At 38.4% G+C, this 23209-nt stretch overlaps 2 protein-coding genes across 4 annotated transcripts; one reads left to right on the top strand and one right to left on the bottom strand.

The window, feature by feature from the left end:
- Positions 1 to 483: 483 nt before the first annotated feature.
- On the top strand, positions 484 to 6419 carry zftraf1 (zinc finger TRAF-type containing 1). Of its 2 annotated transcripts, none has more exons than XM_083524083.1 (4): positions 484 to 1351; positions 3864 to 4102; positions 4251 to 4462; positions 4638 to 6419. In XM_083524083.1, exons 1-4 carry the CDS (start codon positions 1055 to 1057, stop codon positions 5027 to 5029), a joined length of 1140 nt encoding a protein of 379 aa, XP_083380209.1. In that variant the 5' UTR covers positions 484 to 1054; the 3' UTR covers positions 5030 to 6419. The 2 variants fall into 2 exon arrangements, with proteins under 2 accessions (XP_083380209.1, XP_083380210.1); XM_083524084.1 differs by having other exon boundaries at positions 514 to 3515; positions 3605 to 4102.
- A 1013-nt stretch (positions 6420 to 7432) lies between these two features.
- arpp21 (cAMP-regulated phosphoprotein, 21) lies at positions 7433 to 20066 on the bottom strand. 2 transcript variants are annotated; one of them, XM_083524057.1, is made up of 20 exons: positions 19907 to 20066; positions 17239 to 17357; positions 17073 to 17117; positions 16464 to 16529; positions 15847 to 15955; positions 15549 to 15627; positions 15353 to 15412; positions 15112 to 15249; positions 14927 to 15026; positions 13951 to 14049; positions 13838 to 13875; positions 13556 to 13615; positions 12724 to 12896; positions 12521 to 12610; positions 12160 to 12305; positions 10210 to 10293; positions 9865 to 10098; positions 8985 to 9069; positions 8135 to 8253; positions 7433 to 8050 (listed from the first exon to the last, which is right to left on the bottom strand). In XM_083524057.1, exons 2-20 carry the CDS (start codon positions 17281 to 17283, stop codon positions 7841 to 7843), a joined length of 1980 nt encoding a protein of 659 aa, XP_083380183.1. In that variant the 5' UTR covers positions 17284 to 17357; positions 19907 to 20066; the 3' UTR covers positions 7433 to 7840. The 2 variants fall into 2 exon arrangements, with proteins under 2 accessions (XP_083380183.1, XP_083380182.1); XM_083524056.1 differs by having other exon boundaries at positions 17239 to 17503; positions 19907 to 20048.
- Between the last annotated feature and the right edge of the window lie 3143 nt (positions 20067 to 23209).

Raw genomic sequence — 23209 nt, forward strand, 5'->3', positions numbered from 1 at the left:
TCGATCATATATATGTGTAATAGTAGTATAATTGACATTTTTAACTTTCAAAGGGGGTCTCTGACAGGGAAAAAGTTTGAAAACCTCCTTTTAAATTAAAAAAGTAGCTCGTTGTCAAGCTGTGCACAGTGTAACAGAACAGAAGGGTCTTTGACGCTGCCATTTTGTCGCATACATCACTGTTTCTGGTCTGTGGTCACCTTATTGGTGCTGACCTGCAGGAGACCGCTGCGCATGCGTGAACAGGTTCTCTTTAAAATCCCCCCATAGTGTATAGCAGTAACACTGACAGTCCTCTGATGAAACACGGCCTGTGTGCTGCAGCCAATCAAAGAGCACGCAGAGGACTAGTGGACGTCAACCCTGGCACTTATGGGCAAAACAGTCCGTAAACAACCAATAAGTGGACACAGGATTGGCTACCAATACCTTATGGCTTGTGTAAACGGCACTCTGATTGGTGAAATCCGAACGGGACAGGGAGGGGGCGGCGGAGGGGAGGGGGGGGGTGACAGAAGAAAAAAAAAAACAAAGATGGCAGTGTAGAGCTAGGGACGAGGTATCGACAAGACCATAGCTAAAAGAGCAGGTTTAATGGTTTTGGTGAGACCGGAGTGTGTGTGAGAGTGTGTAGGTGTGTGTGTGAGTTGGTGCTGGTCGTAAGGTGAAGAGGACGCCCGAACAGGTCGCACTGTCACAGCCGAATAACGGAGTCACCAGCTGGGGAGAACCAAACACTTGTTTTGTCGATGCAGGGGAAAGCAGTGTTTCCCAGCGAGCTACACCTAGTCAGCATTTTATCATACTCATATCCAGTCGGAACTTTAGTGAGGCATCACATCGACACCTCGCAGCCCGACACTGAGTCTGTGCTGTTTACTTTGCTTAGACTTCTTGTCAGGGACTCCCATATGAATCGGAGCTTTCTATTACGAAATAGTTTACACACAGACTGGAGGCTGCTCGGCAGATCTTAACATTTCCATAGTGAATTATAATATTGTGTGTGTGTGTGTGTGTGCGCGCGCGCGCGCCTCGTCTCGGCTGGACGCCGATGTCATCGATGGAGGAGCGAGGCGAGGTGGCGGCTGCACCAGGCTCGTCCTCAGCCGGCTTAAGTGTCGGGCCGGAGGCCGTGGCTGCAGGTGCGGGATTATCTGGGATTCAGGAAGAATCTGGCATGCGGAGAGAGGCTTCCGGTTCCGGTTCTGGTCCGGAGACTGATCCGGATGCACCGCCCAAAAAGCGCGTGAGGCTGCAGGAGGGAGAAGCGGGGAAGCTCGAGGAGCGTCTTTACTCCGTCCTGTGTTGCACCGTGTGCCTGGACCTACCCAAAGCCTCGGTTTACCAGGTGATTACTGACACAGCTTAACCACCGTTACTGCATTTTCATTTTATATTCGCAGATCCAGCGGTACAGGCAACAGGGGACACCAGGTTGGATTCTGGGCCCTGTAACAGGTTATTGTACTGGGCCCAATGCCAAGGACTCTTTTCATTCCCATGCACCGTTTTTCTTTACATACGGTTTTCCTGTGCCTCCTGTATACCGAGGGCACTTGAAATTTCCCTCTATAGAGCCCAATCTAAATCAAATACAAGAATCTTTACATAGATTTCATGTTGTTTCCTAAACATTGGGTGCACATTAGATCTGTCATAGTTGCTAATTGTGTAGGATTATTGTGACCTGACACACAATACTTTGCTTATTTGTTCATGTAGTTTGGCAACTGCTTTGATCTGTCCTATCTGTAACAGGGTTGCCAGATCTGGGTGATTAACATGGCCAAATGGTTGTTTAAAACCCATCCCAGTTTCTTAACTATCCAGTTTCAAAACTCATAACCCTGTGCATGGCTTCTAATGTCTGCCATGGCATGGCAGTCTTGGCCAAATGTTTAGTAATATAAAAATTATAACACAGTTATAAAGAATTAAATGTGATGTTTTCTACTTTATTTTTAAATGGTCATATTGTCATGATTAAAAGCCAGCTAGAAACAAGAGAACACACAATTGCTGGGAAATATAGAGATTTAAGTTTTATGAAAGTTTAATTTACCCACCAAAACTGTGGAAACAATCATTCCATGTCAGCAGTTTACATATAGACTGACAGAGCAGGAATATCATGAACCTGGCAGCACTGTAGTGACCTGACCAGCTGTTCGGCTCAGGGGTAAACATGGCAGTTCAGCATCACATGATCCCCTTAAGCCAATCAGTGAGCAGGTCTTATGTCCCCCTCCCCCAGGAATGTTCCTACTCTATCCCTTTAAATGAGGACATTCTTAAACAACTTAAAACCAGCCGTGTTAATCACTTTAAACATTACTGCACACCTACTGACGTACACAGTGCCTCTTTCTTCCAAGCAGCTGACGTCAGTGATCCACTTTACAGCTCTAATAGGCCCAGAGTTTTAAAATGCAATGTTTGTAAGAGGTTAAAAAACTTGTGTGCTCTTATTTTCTATAAACTATATGCAACAGGACACCATGTCTTAAGGTTTGTGATGGAAACATTAAACAGAAATTCTGTATACTAAATATAGCATGAAATTATGCCAGACTTTATTCTCAGTCTACAAAAAGTGGTTTGTCATCACTTCATTCGTATTGCTTTAAAAATTGAACAAATTCTCAGTAACAGAGAAGGATGTAGAAATCAAGCAACCCTAGAGTTGTCATGCTTTACACTATTCCTTTTAATGCTTTCTATCTTATCTACTCAGATCAACTTGGTAGGCTATTTGTAATATTATTCTCAAAATAAATGCATAAAATCAAACGTATTGTTCATAAGAATAATTATAAGAAGAATAAATAAAAATAGCACTATTTAGTTCTAACGTGTGTTTTTCTGTTCCAATTTAGTTTTTTACTATTGAATTAGTTAAAAGAATGATAAAGATGATGGACATGTCTATACTGTGACCATATCAACAATGCAGAGGTCCTGTTGAAAAGAAATGTTATTTTTATTACTTAGTTATGAATTAACATGATTTGTTATATTAATTTAATTATTCTGTGTATGATTTGATTCAAATTATTTATACATGTATCTTAATGTAAACTTAAGTGAGGTTAATCCACACAGCTTCACGTTCAGGTATACCAGACAACATCTCTAATCCATGCTGCAGGCTGGGAAATGAGGAACAAACTTACCAATTTGTAGACCTGCTACAATAAAGGTCTTATATTGAGTTAATAACTAATATGCTTAGGACATACTAATTAATATACTTAATATACTAACCTTTTAGCTTATATTTAGTTACCTTCAAATAGCCTAAAAGCTATGAGAAATTTAGGAAACTGTAGTGAAAGAGATCTAAGTGATTAACATTATGCTCCATAGCGAAGCCCAAATCCCTCTTGCGTCTTCGTTGTTATATGTTTTGGAGGTTGTCATCCATATCCCATTTAATTTCCACCTCTTACTGGTGTTTTAATTTTTCCTTATCTTTTTTGCTGGTCCTTTTTTTTTCAACTTCCTGTCTTCATGTTTCAGCGACGGGCTAACATGTTTATGTGTGTTTATAAGTGTTTGTTGGGTTTCCATGATGCCCCCTAGAGGTTTCAGTGATAGTCAGCCATTTTTAATCATCTTTCTTCAGACTAGAGGAAATCATGCTTCAGGGTGCTTCTTAGTGCTCAGGACCCAAGCAGTTTTGTTATTAGTTTATAACAATTCTGTGGCTTTAAGAGCAAATAGATTAGCTTTATATATTTTATATGTTTAGGCAGTATTTTGTGTAAAATCATGTTATGTAGTGTAATGTAACTTCTCATAACTGAAACAATTGGATGCACTGTTTGCAGTCTTTTGATTACAGCATGTTTTTGTGTCAGTGTACAAACGGGCACCTGATGTGTGCTGGCTGCTTCATTCACCTGCTGGCAGACGCACGGCTAAAGGAAGAGCAGGCCACGTGCCCGAACTGCCGCTGTGAGATCAGCAAGAGCCTGTGCTGCAGGAACTTGGCGGTAGAGAAAGCTGTAAGCGAACTGCCCTCAGACTGCAGCTACTGCCTTAAACAGTTCCCTCGCTCCGGCCTGGACCACCACCAGTCAGAAGAGTGCCAGGACAGGTACACACAAACACATCCTCACTCAGATGTGTCTTACTGAGTATCGAGCCAAGCCCTCCTCTAATTACAGTGCCTCCGAATTATGTGAATTATGTTTAGTGTTGCTAGTGTGGAGCGTCTCTGATTTCTGCTTGTGGGCTTTGGATAGGCTTACGCAATGTAAGTACAAGCGGATCGGATGCCCATGGCAGGGGCCATTCCATGAGCTCACTGCCCATGAGGTTGACTGCTGCCACCCATCTAAGACTGGCATTGAGCTAATGGGCATCCTGGATGAAATGGATCAGAGCCATCGCCGAGAACTGCAGCTCTATAACAGCATCTTCAGCCTGCTCAGCTTTGAGAAGATCGGCTTCACAGGTACACATGTATAAACACAGCTACTGTTACAGCAAATCATGCAATTATAAACATATTTGACTTCTCAAATATTAGAAAACACACATTGCATGACAGTAATATTATTATAACAAAGATTATTACAGCTATAACCACTATTAAAAAATATACCCTGCACCTTTTTAAACATATAAAGAGGTGCAGTTTAGGCCGTACCGCACAGATGACTTTATCACCCGGCTGTACTACGAGACGCCTCGTTTCACCGTGCTGAACCAGACATGGGTGCTAAAGGCACGTGTCAACGACTCGGAGCGCAACCCCAACCTTTCCTGTAAGCGCACACTTTCCTTCCAGCTGATCCTGAAGAGCAAAGTAAACTCGACGCTGGAGTGTTCCTTCCTGCTGCTCAAGGGCCCGTACGACGATGTGAAGATCAAACCTGTCATCCAGCACCACGTCTTCTCCAACGATGCCAACGAGACGGAGTATGTGCCACTGCCCATCAGCGACAGCGTCGAGTGCAACAAGCTGCTGGCTGCCAAAAACATCAACCTGCGCCTCTTCATCTTTCAGATCCAGAAATAGGTGGAGAATGTAAATGCAAAGGAAGCAAGGGATGGCGAGGAAGGGTGAAGAAGTGACCCTGAACCACACATACCTCGACAAGAACAAGGATGAGAGAGCAAGCTATTTCGAAATGGCCTACATGACCTGCAGTCGCCTGTGTTTGTTTGTGTGCCTGTATGTGGTTAATGGAAATGTTTTCTGACCCTATATGGTCCAAAATGAGTGTCTGTTCATCAACAATCTGACCATTACTGATCTGTCACTTGTTAAAAAAACAGGACAGTCCTGATTAGACATCAACTCCATATTGTATGTGTGGGATTGTGTGCATGCTTGTAAGTATGAATGAGTACGAATGCACAAGATAACCTAATCGAAGCACTACAGACAAGTCGACTATCTCAGCATGAGTGTGTGTGTGTGTGTGTGTGTGTATAGATTCACTTCTGACTGTGAGATACACAGGCTTGTTGGAAACATAATCCAGGAAGCACTGGATGTAATGTTTTTCAAGCAGCCTAGAGTTTTAAGCAGTGTTACTTTAGACATCCTGTGGTACTGTATGTGTGTGTGTGTGTGTGTGTGTGTGTGTGTGTGTGTGTGTGTGTGTGTGTGTGTGTGTGTGTGTGTCTCCATTCAGTGGTTCGCTCCTGCTCAGAACCCTCCTCTCAAAGCTTACACGCACATGCACACACAAAAAATCTCAAGCAGAAAATAGGCTGTACCTGCTTTAAATGTATTTTTGTAAAGTGAAGGGAGACATTTTACTTAAGGTACAGCAGGTCAGACAGCCTGGACAAAATGGCCACTGACCTCTGAAAGCAGAGTGGAGTTTGCATGTTTTCAGTTTCTTCTTGGTGTGTTCTTAGGGGCACACATGTTTATCCCAGTAGCATTATAGTCTTGTAAACTAACTTAAGTTCGATATTTTTAACACAACTATTATTTAAGAACCTGTGAAACCTAGCTTTATATCTTATTTAGAGTTCATATTTTCCTCTCTTACTCCTCACACACACAGTCACACATCCCTGTCCGGCTCCATTAACGGCACCAGCTAAGCCATCTTTATTACTTTATTTTAAACCCGCTTCATTACAGTTAGCAACAAAGAATCTACTCACCATAGAAACAGACTGCCCCCTACCTACACACACACCCACACACATCAGAGAGCCAGAAAGGGTTTAATCACATCCCTGTGGGGTTGAACTCGACTGTAACTGATACGTTTTGACATACTTGAATTCTTGCAGGGGGGGGTAGAAAGTGTAAAGCTGATCTAGACAATGTGTTCGATATTGAAGAGGCTAGTTTGAACCTGTTTCTGTATTGAAAAAGCTTTTAATTCTCACATTACACTCTGCCTGTATTTGTGCCTTTCTATTAAAGCTCATCAAAACTAAAAGTCTGTGCACTGATTTAGTGTATAAATGTTTGAGAGAGTAAAAGCAGAAAATTATAAATCAGCACAACTGTACACAATAAACAGATTCTTGAAATGTAACAATGTTGCTATAAAGTGGAAAAGTGAGGCACATTTCTTAAATATTTTTCAAACTTTGCTTGGTTTAAAGGATTGTGTGAGTCCCAATTGGCAACTATCCTGTCTCATGGGCATGAAAGTGAACACATACCAAACCAGGTACGTGTGTTCATTCATTTCATGTCACAAAACTAACACATTCTTTTTTCTCAAAAAGAAGGAAACCTTCATTGCAGCCATAAGACATTTTAAAGAGGATAATTTGCTATAATGCACATTTTTGTAGTTTTAATAAGACTGTATTTGTTAAAGATTTTATAACTATTAAAATGATCAGGTTGAGTTGTCTGTGTAATAATGTACAGAATCTACACAGAGATTAGGACGCTAGTTTTTAGCCTCATTTCAAGTTATTTTTGATTTTCATAAAGAGGCATTGCTAAATATTTGAGAATGAAAATGTAAGATTTAGGTTTGTTTTTTTAAGTTAAAATGTTTGTTTTAAGTAATCCTCATGCATACATGGAAAGTCTTGATTCAAAGTCTATGTTAGTGAAGATTTGGCAGCTTGTTCCCAACTTAGTAAAAGGCTATAGCAAAGCTGCATTTTAGTTTATGTATAGTTTCTCTGGTTACCAGTGTTTATTACTCTGTTACAGCTGCATTTTAATTCTGGTTTATTTATGACCTGTTTTGGGAGATTATGTGGTCACTCATATGTTGTGGGGTCCATCCTGAATCTCTGGCTTCTGGCTTTGTGGTTATTGTAGATTTACACATTGTATGATAGCCCAGAATTCTTTTAAATACATTTCTTTACAGCCCATCAGATGGTACTGGAGTGTACAGAGGTCACTTAATCAGATTCAAGCTGCTTTTAATGATGATGTTTTAGTGTTAATATGTATATTTTAGAATTGACCAAAAAAATCGTATTTAATGTGGAAGTAAAAATAAGTTTATTCATTTGTATTTACTATTTTATTATAATATTAATACACACATTATTATACATTACAGTGGTAGACACAGCAGTTCTGATGCAACGGGCACAAAATACCATTCACGCATGTCAGAGTATTTAAAATAAATGTGATAAAACAGCATGCGAAATAACAGAAAAGGCTGCGTTGTGCTGCTGCTGAGTGTAGGTTTTGCGACAGAGTGATTAACACCAAAACAATCACCAGAGTGTGTAGCTGGTGAGTACAAATACTGGGTATTTCTGATAGAGATAGGAGAGACATTTCACGTGAAAAATAACTGGACTACAGTTCTCCTGGTGTGTGTTTCTCAGACCCTTCCCTAACTTGTGCTATATTTTGTGTGTGCACATGTATGTGCTAGTACCAACACTGGTTCTGGGTTCTATTGCACGTATTTCTGCAATTGGCTGATTGGCAGGTGATGCCCACACTGAGAGGTGGAGGTGAAGAATGATTCAGGGGGTTGCAGTAAACTGACACTCCAGCTGGAGGCCCTACACTCTGGTTCTGTCCCACCTGCCTGGAGACCAACACTGTAGAGGGGTAGGACTGCAGTGGGGGTGCCATCTTGGAAATAGGAAAAAGGCAGAGATTAGCATCTGTAACATATTGAGTAATAACCTGGCTCCAGCTGGATGCCAATATGCTCACCTGATAGGCTGTTGAGGAAGGGAAGGAGCCCATGATGCTCTTTTGTGTTTGTGGTACCACTGGAGCTCCCACCATGTTTGAGTAAGCTTGTTGCTGACTGGTTAAGACTGCAGTGTATCCTACGGTAATGCAGATGAGGAGGTGTGAGGTATTGGGCACAGTTTATTTAATAATTAAAGCAGTGCTTGTCTACTGCCCTCCTCTGGCAAAAGTTTTGTTTGCATTAAGTTGTGAAGAGCAATTCTTTATGAAAATAGAAAATAAGCCAAGATAAATTGAAATAATATGAGTCTCAATTTTACTAAATGACATAAATAACATATTTACAATATGAGTTTCAATGTTAAAAAGTATAATACGATGGGAACATTCTGGTTGGTAAAGAGATGAGCCTATTATTTAGATGCAAGTATAAATTATAGAATGGCATAATAATAATAATAATAATAATAATAATAATAATAATAATAATAATGAAAGTATAAAGAATGTCAGTGATGATTATGTAGTACAGTTTCACACTTTTCAATGTTCACATTTTAATGTTTAAAAACTGCTTATTGCTGTCTATATATACATTTGAAAATAACTACTGATAATGAATATTTTCATGTGTCTTGTATAACAGAATCTTTTATATATATATATATATATATATATATATATATATATATATATATATATATATATATATATATATATATATATATATATATATAAACAAGGTTCTAGTTATTATGATTAAATCTGTGGTTAATGAAATCAAATTAATAAGGGACTCCTAATAATATGCCCTGCTCAGAGTTTCCTGCAACTCCCTGTCTAAAAACAACAAAAACATATTTCCCACCTGCACCTGTCTGTGTGTTGTAACTGGCTGGTCCATACTGCTGGGATGTGTTGGTGCACTGGCCAGGATAACTATACATAGAGGCCTTGGAGAAAAGAAGAATATAAAGATGACATTTGATATGCATTAGATAGGTATTAGGTGCATTGCCTAGCTGCTACACTTATTTGCCATTTTACCACTTTGTAAATATTTCTGTATACTAACTATAGATTTAAATATTCCATCTAATGCATTGCACAATGTGTCAGAGTCTCTACCAAATGCTTCATGAGACCACCACAGGAACATCATTGTATACATATTATGAGGATGGTGGACAACATGCAGCATTAGCAGTATTATACTGCTTTGTGTGTATCGGAGATATTTAAGAACTATGTCAACTTATTGTTTACACACCAACCTTATTTTAACTTTACATATGTACAGCTAGAAACTACAAATTAAAAAAATCTGTACTTTTATTAGTGCTCAGTTTTTGGCCACAGGACATTAGTTGGCTGAATATTTAGGATAGTTGGACTGTTTAAAAACCTCATCTGAATTGCTGAACCTGATACACTCACCACCACTACACCTATTCATTACCATGTCAGAGTTGCTGAGACTGACTATTAACCAAAATACTATCAGCTTAATAGTAGCACGTTTCCAATGATGGTTGATTATAGAGGAGCTGAAAATATGCCTAGCAACAGCTTACAGTAACTGTACATTACATCTACATTACAGCTGTACTTAATAAAAAGGTAAAGAGTATATACACACATATATATATATATATATATATATATATATAATTGTTATACATTATAGAAAATAAGCTAATTCAGTGTATTTAAAATACAAATGACATTTATTCCAATATGATGAGCACCTGATTGCTCTGTTGGCCACAGGTTTGTGTGGGCTGGGTTGCAGGCATAGCCAGTGTCATTCCTGAGCTCATATAGCCATCTGCAGCATAGGGTGGGGCATAATTCTGTTGGGGTTGTGTGTAGTTGTGAGTGGGTGGAGCTCCATGCAGGTAGTAGGAGGACAGGTCTGATGTTTCACCTAAAGATTGATGGCTTAATGTCACGTGACTGAACTGAGATGAAAGGTCTTCCCTCTGTGGAGAGAACAGCTTTTTTGTTCGTTATATCAGCGTTAAGTATAAATCGTTAGTGCATAATATTGATTGCAAAGATGTAGACCAATCCAGACATAAAAGCTTACTTACACTCTGCTCTGGAGTGTGGAACTGTGAGGGAGAGACTGCTAACACTTGCTGTGGAGGAAAGTAGGTCACGGACGAGTATGGAACCTGGGGGATAGAGAGAGATGAAATTTGTGTTCAGAAAAATATATTTGTTTTATACTTTTTGGAACTTTATTAAAGGAAACAAAGATTTTCTTAACACTTTTAATGATAAAAACTCAAATGAATGAATACACATAAATCCCAAAAGCCACCAATGGATCCAGACATAAACTCTTCACTGTCATAATTACATACTTGATATATAAGCAGAGTTCACCATAGTCACAAAATAATTTATAGTAAGTACATACTAAATAATATGCTGTATATTAAGATGAATATCTAAACAATAAGTAGAAATGTTATAACAATAATGTAATCTGTCAGTGGCATTGAGGCAGTAAGGCAGAGTGTGTACTGTAAATGCAATTTAAATTCTTTATAATTATGTATATTAATTATATTAAATACATATGATTACAGTAATCAGTTTGTTCTGATGTATTTTGTTAAAACAAACATTGTTCCAATAGTGCTGATATTAAGTATAACACACTGGAACATCTGTCTGTCTGTGTTGCTAAGTAAATTAGAAATTTCAGCAATACACTGAAACCATCACTACACTACCACACTCGCTACAGCCTGTCATTCATTCTTTGAATTACACACAGCAACGTGCAATGCTATATGCACCTTTTGCCTTTTTGAGAACTCTTTTTTCATTGAAAAAAGCCCATATTTTTGTCTAAGATGCAAAATATTGTGTTGATAGATCTATTATATAAAAGCAATATCACACTTGCAATAACATGGTTGTACTGAATAGGTTACTTATTCAGCCTGAATTAAATACTTGTTTTTATTTGCTACAGTAGACATTCTATATTTTACGGTTATAATAGCTAGATAAATACAGCTAATGCAGGAGAAATATCAGTTTAATTATAGTGGAACTTTGCTTTAATTCAAAATGTATTAATATTATTTTTATTAGTAGTAGTAGTAATATTACTAATATTATTGTTATTAATATTATTATTATTATTAACAACAACAACAATATAATAATAATAATAATAATAATACCCAATTTCTTTTTTCAATTTTTATTATTGTTATTAATATTATTATTATTAACAACATCATTAATAATAATAATAATAATAATAATAATAATAATAATAATAATTATACCCAATTTCTATAAAAAGAGAACATCATACATTAACACTATAGCCTAAGCTTTAATTCCATTACTTTACACACATATTAAAGGGAACCTATCCTATATTAATGTCATTTCATGGAAAAGGTCGCTGTTGTGGTCTGGTCCTAAAGCAATGGATTAACTATAAAAAGCTGGCTGTCACCAGTGCAGGACAGTGATTTCTGTGTTGGGTCCACACACCTGTCAATCACCCATCAATCATCAAACATACTCATTTAAAGACCAATATAAAACATAATTACTATTTTTGATTGAATACCTGAAGGAAGATCTAAGAGACCACTAGTGCTGAACAAATGAACAGGAAAGCAAGTTAAAAGATAGAAATAGTTTACTGGCTATTAGAGGGCATCAAAGACATTTATGCTTCACAATTTAACTATTGTGTTCTGCACTAACCTTCCACTTTATTAGGAACACCTCTGTACCTGCTCACTTGAGCAAGTATCTATTAACCAATAGTTTGGCAGCAGGGCAATACATAAAACTAAGTAGATACATGTTTAGAGCTTCAGTTACTATTTACATCAACTTTAACTGTGATGAGTGCTGGGCTTGAGTGTTTCAGAAACAGCTAATCCTCACGCAAAACAGTGTATATATATATATATATATATAGAATGTGTAAATAATACATAAAATGTTGCAATTCCGCATTCTATTAATAAGGATTATGAATTTTGACAATCCCGTTCTACCTGTGAAAGAGACTGGCTCATCACTGGTTGCTGCTGAGGTTGGGGAGGGGGTGCGGGCTGCGGCTGCGGCTGCATTGTGTTTAGCTGATTGCTCGATGGTGGATTGTAAACTGCTGGAGTTCCATCGGGATTCAAATATGGCTGTCCTAAATCAACAGGCACATGCTCAGTATTTCAGCATCACAGATATGCATTGTTTCGTTCAAATCCACTGCTGGGTCCTTGAGCAAGGCCCATTGCCTCCAACTGCTCAGTTGTATAAATGCAGGAATTGTAAGTCACTCTGGGTAAGTGCATCTGCCAAATGCCATAATTATGAATATAAGCGTTTAGTGTGTGTGTATACTGTATCTCTCTATACCTGTGTTTGGGTTGAGTAGGATAGTCCCAGGAAGTATAGACGACTCTGGTGGCACCAGAACATAGGCAGAGCTGTTACTGGCTGTTGCCTCTGTCAATGGAATGAATGTTCTTAATAATTACATTTTTTATTGATTTTTTATTACAAGTAGAACCAGTTCATGTGAAATTTAGGGCCTACTGTAAATTAAGAATTTCTCGTACCAGGGATGCAGAGTTTGGTATTTTTGTCAGACTGTGAGAGTGTTGGTTTAGAGCTCCAGGTGGAACTGTCGGAGTCAGTGCTGCTCCAGGGTCGAGGGTCATTCCAGTGACAATCCAGCTCAAAGCTGCTCTGTCTGCTGCCTGACAGCTGGCCTGAACCGTCCCTGGTAGCCCTGCACACAAATACAAGCTACTGCTAATCTCTTTCAAGTAAATAAAACTAATATTGAGTAGACACGTACACACAAAGTACAGTAGCTTGTACACATGGATAGGCAATGAATATAACTGACAGAAAATTGGATTTCCACAATTGGAATTTGGACATGAATTTATAAATTGTATAAATATTAAGAATTATTCATGCATTGATCGTCAGTAAATGCTTTAATCTGGTCAGAGTTTTGGTGAATCTGGAGCCTGTTCCAGAAAAACTGGGAGCAAAGCAGGAATACATTTAGGATGAAACACACACATACACACGAAAACATATCACATATTCAAACACACTCTCAAGCATAGAGCAATTTAGCTGGTTTTAACTGGTGTGTTTTTAAACAAATACAGACAACCATCTTCCATTAATAATTCATTCAGTTTTTTTCTCTCTTCAGGTCCTGATTTATTAGACAAAATGTGTGTGTGTGTGTGTGTGTGTGTGTGTGTGTGTGTGTGTGTGTGTGTGTGTGTGTGTGTGTATGGTGCCCCGCCTTAGACTGGCATCAGAACAGTTTTTTTTGGAAGAGGATATATTCCATAGAAATGGAATCAAGTGTGGACTGCAAAATGTTACTCATCAGTTCAGAAGGGATTTTCTATGTTTCACACTAACCTAAAGAGCTGTCTTCTCCTTTGAGTCTCACTGTACATATTACAGCAGTCCTCTGGACCTCTGCAGGCATCAGAAGAAAGAGAGAGAGCAGGAGAAAGTGAGAGTGTAACACGAGATATCTGTGCACTGACACGGTTGCAGGGTTTCATCTAACATTTCATCTTCTTGTTAATAATAAAGTTCCTGTTAATAATGGAACAAACATTTCATGGAATGATGAATGGAATTTATCTTCTGAATGATGCCAACAAACATCAATAGAAGGTACCAAGCAATATTTACCTGGTCTCAATGTAAACAGTCTGAGCAGGACAGGACGGCTGAAAAAGAAAGAGTATTTTTAGGGTGGTGTGTACTTTGAAACTAAATTATATTGGACATTCATGTTTACTCACATCCTGAGAGAAGATTCTCTCTCTGACTCTCTGATACTCCTCTTCTCTCTCCTCAAAAGATTTACTCCTCATTTGCTCTTTTAGCCATGGCACCCTCAGCTACAAAAAATACATCAGAATAAAACGATCAGAAACTAGTGACAAAAAGAGCTTACTGCGGACCATAGGATGCATTTGAGAGTTGGAAGCTAAATATTGCCCATAGTTTGGCACACTAGTATTTGTGGGCCTGCGTCACAAAGTCAGTGTGTTTAATCGGTCAGAGCCTTGTGGAAGAGAGAACTGTTTACCTGCTTATCCAAAGACATCAGGAAAAGAGAGAGAAATTGTTTTAGCCAAAAGCAAACAATGTTAAAAATCTGATTGTTTACAGAAGTTATGACTTTTTTGAGTGTGCAAGCACAATGTTTTATTTGCACAAATATCATATATTCATTTGTGAAGCTTTTTGTAGGAAAGCATTTATTCAATATTTATGAAAGAGCACTCCAGTATCAGTGCTTTATAATGATCAGTAGTGTTCCACCTCAGTCTTTAGGACAGAGGAGTTTGCAGTTTCTTTTGGTAATATGACAAGTTGTTATTTCTCATGAACTTCAAGAGCGAGAGAAAAAAGAGATTGGGAGAAAATGACTGCTGGGTTGTTAAAACTTTTTTGATGGACACTCACAAAGAAAATGAAGAGTCATTATTTAATATAGGATACAATGAACAGTATATATTCATCTCTGAAATGGTCTACACAGCACGATACATCGTAATTTATTCCACACTTATTTCTTTTCACACAGGATCTGAACAGTGAACAACTGTTGGATTTGTGGTGTGTTCAAGTGCAACTTTTCACAGAAGATGGAATGTAACAACCAGTTGTGGTTGGTGCAAGGTTCTACATTTAAACAGGGTTCTCACATAACGTTTGAGATGGTTCTGATAACGAACACGTACAAGTATGTATATGTGTTTGAGTGTATACCTGGCTGTCCTCTTTCTCCTGGCTATTGTCTCTCTTTAGTATTGACCTTTTTTCTTCAGTTCTCTCATCCTGGACATGTTCAGCAAACCGTTGCTCTGGACTAAGAAAAAAAAAACACTTATCAATACATTATTACATACACTTACATTTACACTAAACTAAATTAAACTGTTGTATAGACACACATCCTGGAGTTGCACGTTTTGTTGATAATGACAGCTTTTCCACTGTGATCCACGTTGTGTTCCAGCCCAAAATATGCCGCAACTCTGTGAACCAGCATCCTGTGATAAGATGACATCTGAGGAAACTTCTTGTAAGAGCTGCAGCAGAAGAACACGATATAAATTTGAAAATGAAGATGCTTTGTGTATTATTTAGTATTATAAGCGTGTTATATAGTGTATTAAATGGGTACAGTCTTACCAGGTATCTTTCATAAAGTCAGTCATGTCTTGCTCCAGTTTCAGCAGCATCAATCTGTCCCTGCAGAACAAAAAACAGGAAAAGGTATGCAGTTTTGTTGAATGAAAAAAAAAAGAAAAGAGGGCCACAAACACACACACACACACACACACACACACACACACACACACACACACACACACACACACACACACACCTTGGACTACTCCTTAAAGTAGTAATCAGAAACTCTTCCAGATCAATGCCTGTTGAGTCTGTGTACTCTAGACTTGGTTCTAAAACACATACAAATACAAGTCATTTACATTATGTGACACCATGTAACACTATACATTATGTGACTCTCTCTCCTCTCTCTCTCTCTCTCTCTCTCTCTCTCTCTCTCTCTCTCTCTCTCTCTCTCTCTCTCTCTCTGGCACTTGTTCTTGCACATGGAAAAAGACGAAAAAAAAAAATCGCAAACACATGCTTTCAGACCCACACACACTACTGACCTTTGGTTAAGCTTGCTTTTTTCACGGTATTGCCGTCCTTGCATTGTTCCTGTTGCTCTTCTTCACACTTGGAAGTGTTGATGGTCGGTGCATTTTCACTTTCAGGCCCCTACAGGACACAAGCACACACTCACTGTTTCACTTGGCTCACCGATCTCATTGTAGCTGGCAGAAATTAAATGAACTGGTCAAAATGATCAACATTTGGTGGGCAATCTTTATCACTAGATGATCATGTTAAACTTAATTTGATTATATCACTGTAATACATACACTTTGGTGTGTAAAGTATATTTAGAGAGCAGTAGTTATAGTGCAAAATCGTAGGTTAACTATGCCACTTTAGACACTAAGACAGAAAAGCTGTATACTGTTTTAATATACTGTTTAGAACAATAGTATACGGGACACAGAACTTATTATATGAAGTCTTTTGGGTAGTTTCCCATCGAGCAAACCTACAACCTGTTAGCATGTCTGCGGTAGACTTTGTGGTTTTTTGAAGTGCAACTTTTCACAGAAAACATGAATCAGTCTTCATTGTAATGTGAGGGGCCTTACACCTGCAACCTGAAACCCAGACTTAGTGATGGAGATATTGTGTTTTGTATTCTCACCTTGCTGCTTGGTTCAGTCGGTGCATCATCACACACAGCTGCACTCCGGATTAGTTTCCCTTTGGCCTGAAGTAAAACTTTCAATGATTAAACAGCACATAATTCATCATTTTATTTACAAATTCACATGCAGGCATTCAAGACCATAACTTTCCTTGATTTAGTGTAAAAGAACAACATTTGTAAAGAACTCTGCAAAACATTCTACATCACTTTTCTTCATGTCAAGACGTAGAGACACTGGTGTTGAAATTGGGTCAACCCTCAACCTGTGCAGTTTAACATGATCTAAGAGGTTTTCTCAACTCTACTCTAACAGACACTCCAATTGTCCTGTATTTAGTATTATGCATTCAAACCACATACACACGAGTTACATCACAAAGAGTTTTATAATCCGCTGATCAGGTAGAGAGTTGCTAAACCAAATAGATATCTGGTGTTCTACAGGAATTCTTTTGAGCAGTATTGTTATTGAAAGTCTATCAGTAAATCTTTATTTTTTTTCGTTTCACTTAAGATACATCTACAATATTGATCTCTGCAATAAGATTACTTTTACGAAGTGGAGATTTTGATATTCATTAAGTGTACCTAATGTCAGCCTACCTTGTGATTTCTTTTAAGCTGCCCTTGGACTGCATCTGTCCTCAACTGTTCAGAAAAAAGAAAAAAGAATGAGCTGATGTTCATTAGAGGAAAGGAAGAGCAGACAAGGCATAAGATATAAAGCCATATAATGAAAGAAAATGCTGGAAAATCAGGACATTGTCACCTGCTCATCCGCCGAATTGCAGCCATGGCAATCCTTCTCCTTCATTTCCAAGGTGCACGATGAAGGTGGTGTCCCTGTCTCCACGATAGACCCTGGGAGTATCTTTTTCTCTTCAGTTTCTACATCACACATCTTGACAGTTAAAGGTTCACGAATTATAAAAGCTATCAGTCATTTATCCCATAACTGACTGTGGTACACGTCAGTTGTTTCTTCTCCTCAGTCGCAAGACAAATTGAAAGATTCACTCCTTTCTTTGAAGGAGCTGTGTAACAAAGAAAGACAAGAAAAAGCACAAAAAGCAATAGAGACTTAAACACAGAGAGATTGATTTTCATCTATTACATTATGAGATTACATCATACAACAGATACATTATTTATAAATCAATGTGATTGGTCAGTGGTTGCAATTATCATAGGCATAGTGTTAGTAAGACAGAAACTATGTGCTAAACTGCATATTATCCTGATAAACAGTTCCTCACCATGTCAAGAAAAAAGTGTGACGTATTTTTTTGGCATACAATTTCTTTATTGATGCTTTGGAAATTTCCACACAGCATTCTACCAAGCAAACTCAACACTAACACAAAATGATGTAAAAAAGCTAAAATATCCAACTGCTAAACAGCAGACACATTTTCTGAAAGACAAAACTTTATAGTGTGTATCGATATGTAAAAATGTCTGTGATCTCTAACTGCTTTCTTAGTCTACAAAGCACATTTATTTTACAACAGCATTGAGAACACAGATGAGTACATCAGTAAATAATATAATGAATCAGCATTCTTTAAGCTCAGATACTAAACAGGTTACAAAGCTTTGGATTTCAAAGGAGAAATCTGAAACCTCTTTCTGCCATCACAGTGAAACGTCTTTTTCTTCCTTGTATTGATAGTCAGACAAGCTGAAATTTGGAACTTGAATTTACTCAAGACATTGTGGGTTTGCTCTGATTGTTCATGTGTATGGGTTCTAAAAATATGGGTTAAGTTTAAAAGCCAGAAGAAAAACATGAAAAGTATTAAAAAAATGACATATTATTAAAGTAAATATCATATATACTCTGTCACATAGACACTCCAGATTAATACAGATTAACTTGAATTAATAAAGTGTACGGTCCCAGGTTATTCCCAAAGCCTGGAGATCCAGAGACTCTGAAACTGGAAACCTAGGTTATGAAAGAAATCCCTGTTATATATATATATATATATCTTCCCGTGGGCTCACCACCTGCAGGAAGGACCGTAAGGGACAGTGCTGTAAGGATTGGGCAGCAGTCGAAGGTGGGGGCCTGCTTAGACTGCTGCCACCGCGACCCGAATTACGGATAAGCGGGAGAAAATGAATGAATGAATGAATATATATATATATATATATATATATATATATATATATATATATATACATATACATATACATATATTTCAAGTGATGTGATGTAAGTAATGTATTATGTCAAATCACATAACATCTATTCTAACACACATATATGAGTGTGTGTGTGTGTGTGTGTGTGTGTGTGTGTGTGTGTGTGTGTTAGAATAGATGTTCTGTGATTTGACATAATACATTACTTACATCACATCACTTAATATGAGCCAGTTTACAAATGAAGGCATTTGTTCTCCATTTCGAAAACCTCATATGGCAACTTTGCTCCTCACCTCACCCTGGACTGCCAGGAAATCATATGGAGAATGAATTCAGCCTCCACCGATATGCCTGTGATATCTCATAACCACATTACTTTTATAATCTCTCTCTCTCTCTCTATTTAGGAAGTGAACAGGTGCCACAGTGTTTGTGTGTGTGTGTGTGTGTGTGTGTGTGTGTGCGTGCGCGTGCTAGCTGAGAGATCTATCTAAAAGACTATGTGATCACAGGAAAGAGGAAGAGAACGGTAAGACCGGCTACAGACACGTGATGACGGTGTGTTTGATGTGCAGCTCAGAATTAAATGGCGTCGCATTCCGGCTTATGGTTGGCGCGTGCTATATTTGTATGGCCGTGACGCACACCGATCCGAGCAGCTGCACTCTGTAAACCCCCCCCCCCCCCAAAAAAAAAGAGCCTCTGGTCTGCTGTTCAACACGGACACAATACGGTCCAGTCTCCAGTGCAGACCTTCACTAACTTTACTAACAAGTAAGTGGCCCTACATATAGATTGTCAACCCCACGATAACATCTTTATCTCCCACGGGACCGCTTCACTTTACTGTACATCAGCTCAACAAGTTACTATATAACAAATCAGAAAAAAAACTTTTTGGTGTGCCAAATTAGCCTCAAACTTTTTTTTTCCTCTGAAATAATCCATTAAAATCTCCATCATTAATTGGTTACTGATGTGTTCGCTTCCAGAACCCAAATATTCTGATGAATTTTTATATAATCAGCAGGTTTCAGAGTTTATTACAATCACAATAAGATCTAAACTGTTATTATTTAAGCAGGTTTCTATCATTCCAGATTACAATATCAGATTAAGTAATGAGGGATTAGTAGATTGGCATCAGTTTAATGCATTGCATGCAGATTAGAAGTTTCAGAACTAAATTCAGACGTGAACTATCAGAAATAAACACACCGTTTTCTTGTTTACAGTAAATTTAAAACAATCCTACAAGTGAATCCATTCAAAACAACACGTCTTACCGTGGGATCAGTCAGGAGTCAGGAGCACTGCAGAGCTAAGTGAGATACCGGGTATGACAGCTCGAGGAACTGAGCTGTCCGAGTTTGTTCTGTTTGTGACAGCGCTTTCAAGACCCAGCGCTTTCAACACGACCCAATAAATACACGCGCGCACACACACACACGCGCGCGCGCAAATGCGGGTGCACGCTCGATACAGCGAAACACTGCGCAGTCAAGTGCACCTGTCAGACAAAAGGAAACGGAAGAGTGAAAGAAATGAACAAACGAGAGTGCTGGCTCACTACAAGGCTTTTGCCCGAGTAAACTACAGACACACAGTTCAGTGTTTGCTCTCTGATTAAATATCAACTTATTCCTCAGGACTGTGGCTGCTGCAGATATAAGAAGGCGTCTCTCGCAAGTCTGATTATTACATGGAAAAGTAACAATGCAGCTCCAAACACACTGCAAACGCCATCACACACACAAAGTGGTTGCCACCAAACCCCAAACACCTGTTAGATGTGGAGCTGTCAGAGTCTCTCAAACCCCCACTTTTCTAACACTTCACGGAAACCCACCAGTGCACTTGCAGCATGCATGGGTTTTTTTTTTTTGTGAAGTTTGTGCAATAAAGGACAGAAATATGAAATCATTAAAGGCAAGATGTGATGTTTATCCCATCAGTGTCTCAGAAGCTTCCACATGAGCTAGTGATGACATTTTTTTCCTGTTACCTTATTTCTGTGTGTGGGTGTGTGTGTTTGTTTGTGTGCAGCAAGGCCATGAGAGTTTTTGTGGCACCATATGCAATGTTTCTATTTGAACATGGCAGCAGAACATAGAATACCATAAAGGGGACGGGGCTTGATCCAGGGCCCAGAACATGACAACACCCTGCAGCATGAGCGCAAATAGACTGATGAAGTGTGTGGTGGGGAAGGGCCTCGTATAAGCTTCTCAGGGGTTTGAGTACTTCTGCCCTCACCAATGTGTGCCAGTAAATTTCCCGAATGAACATAAACATAAGCCAGTGTGGAAAAGGGAGATGTCTTCCTGAAGAACAGACAAGCACAGGTGTGACACGAGTTCACCTCACATTTCTTTTCATTACTAGAACTACTATCAAGTAGCAACACACAGCACAGCAAGCATGTCCTTCGAGGTAATAGTTCCTTCCTGTAAGAAGGGCAGAACAACAAAATAACAAACCCCCTAAAAACCTTAATCTATACTCTTCTTTAATTTATAACTGTAATAGAACTTGACAGCTTTTCTTAGTCCATTCACAAAATATATCTATATCTTTTATCTATATCCAAACAAGAAACTATATACACAGAAGAGTGGAATGAAGAAACCATTGAGACCAATTAATATCAGTACTATGTCTAAATATTGTATGATTACATGGTTGAGAAATACTTGTATGATTTATACAGTTGAGTATATATATATATATATATATATATATATATATATATATATATATATATATATATAAAATCAACCTGTTTAAATGTTGAACTGCTGACACATGGCCAGAGACTGTTGGCTGCATTTACTGTAAATGACCCCTGAGCTTGCATCCTCCTAGGAATAAAATGTCCAGACTAGCACATGCCTAATATATGCGCACATGCATCACTCTCTCTCTCACACACACACACACCCTGGCTTGTCTGTCAAGAGTTTTAAACTACATGCCTCATTTGAGACCTTGAGCCAGGATTTTTGTTATTTAACCACACACACACACACAAGCTGGAGAGTTAGCGCTTCTGTGGTGACACTTTCCTGTATAGTGTATTTGTGCGTCATCTACGAGATATCATGGTTTCTAAAAGGTTAAGAGGTCACACTGGTTAAAGACACATACAGAACTGGCCCATTATCAACAATGTAGCTAGCACCTGCCTCTCCTACCCTCCTACTCTTAAACATACACGTATGCATACACACACACCGCATCCATCAGTAAATCTCTCAGCAGATCTATGGAGTATTCCCTTCTCAGATAGTTACAGTAAGCACAGGGCGAGGCGGAGAAAGACAGTTCATTTAAACACCTGCGCTTTTATTCCACACTTGGTAACTGATAGAGGGCTTGGACTGTAGCCTTGTCACCAGGAAATAACATGGCATGTTGTTAACTATCGTGACGGGCACACAACAGAAATGCAGAGAAGCTACTGAGAATGTGAGCACTGCTACTGAGCCTTCTGTTTCTTCTTGAACTAGGGCAAATTTAGAACAGTCAGTATATCCTCTAAATAATGTGAAATGCAAGTAATGACAAATTATATATACATATATATATAGTCTTGTCTCACAGCCCCAGGGACCGGTGTTCAGTTCCAACCTAGGGTAACTATGGTTCCTCAGGGTTTTCTGGTTTCCTCCTATTCACCACAAAAATGTCATTAAGTGGACTTAATAAATTTAATTGCACCTAAATATGAATGTGTATGTGCACAAGATCCTATGATAGACTGGTGTGCCATCCAAGGTGTATTTCTACTTCATGCCATGCTCCTAGGATATGTTCCAAATCACTCATGACCATTCCATATGTTTTATCGTGACGAGGATAAATTGTTTAGTAGCAGTGAGTTTGTAAGCAAGAGGACCACTTCCTTGCAGTGCAACTGCTAGTTTATTTTAGAAATCAGTTTACATTCTTTTACATTTGTAATTTTACAAGATGTGGCTGGATCAGAACAAACCTTTAAAATGACTGACTTATCTGAGTCAACTCAATTACCTAACTTCCTGTACATAATGGGGATTTAGCAGTTTTGGAAGTTTAGCATTGTGCTTCATGTTGATTTGTTGAGGTTATACTGTAAAGGTTGTATTTAGGTAAGGGAAATAAAGTGAATAGTTATTTTGCACTTAAAATATTTGTTGTATCTTTTCATATCAGCTCATTTTTTTTTTTACTTTTTAGTGCCCCACCTTTAAACAGGACTTCCATATTAAATACCCAACCTCAACCCATACTAAACACCAGCCATAGACTGATATAATAACATTCGAATACAGAATAACGTACCATACTCTATACAGTCTGGTTGCGGTCAACAGGGATAAATTAAGGAAAAAAGGTTTGCTTCAGCAACATAATCTCTTCATTAATCCGTAATTTAATGCAGTGGAAGAAAAAAATTTACATGTATTTTATACCCACTCCCTGAAAAGCAGCCTTATCCAGCACTGCAGAAATCCAATACATACAACTTTAATATAGAAAAAAACAAAAACAGGGACGAATATTGTGCAACCAGAATCAAACTTCTACAGAGAGAAAACAACCCGCAG

This window comes from Silurus aristotelis (genome assembly GCF_946808225.1).
Source record: "Silurus aristotelis genome assembly, chromosome: 21".
Classification (NCBI taxonomy): domain Eukaryota; kingdom Metazoa; phylum Chordata; class Actinopteri; order Siluriformes; family Siluridae; genus Silurus; species Silurus aristotelis.

Bases quoted from the DNA above. Each gene is read 5' to 3' on its own strand.
- zftraf1 (XM_083524083.1), top strand. From the start codon at position 1,055: ATGTCATCGATGGAGGAGCGAGGCGAGGTGGCGGCTGCACCAGGCTCG. The intron at 4,103-4,250 runs GTACACACAAAC...GGCTTTGGATAG, and splicing joins TCAGAAGAGTGCCAGGACAG to GCTTACGCAATGTAAGTACA. The intron at 4,463-4,637 runs GTACACATGTAT...AAACATATAAAG, and splicing joins TGAGAAGATCGGCTTCACAG to AGGTGCAGTTTAGGCCGTAC.
- arpp21 (XM_083524056.1), bottom strand. From the start codon at position 17,370: ATGTGTGATGTAGAAACTGAAGAGAAAAAGATACTCCCAGGGTCTATC. The intron at 12,306-12,520 runs GTATAGAGAGAT...CTGTTGATTTAG, and splicing joins CCTACTCAACCCAAACACAG to GACAGCCATATTTGAATCCC. The intron at 10,099-10,209 runs GTAAGTAAGCTT...TTCTCTCCACAG, and splicing joins TCCACACTCCAGAGCAGAGT to AGGGAAGACCTTTCATCTCA.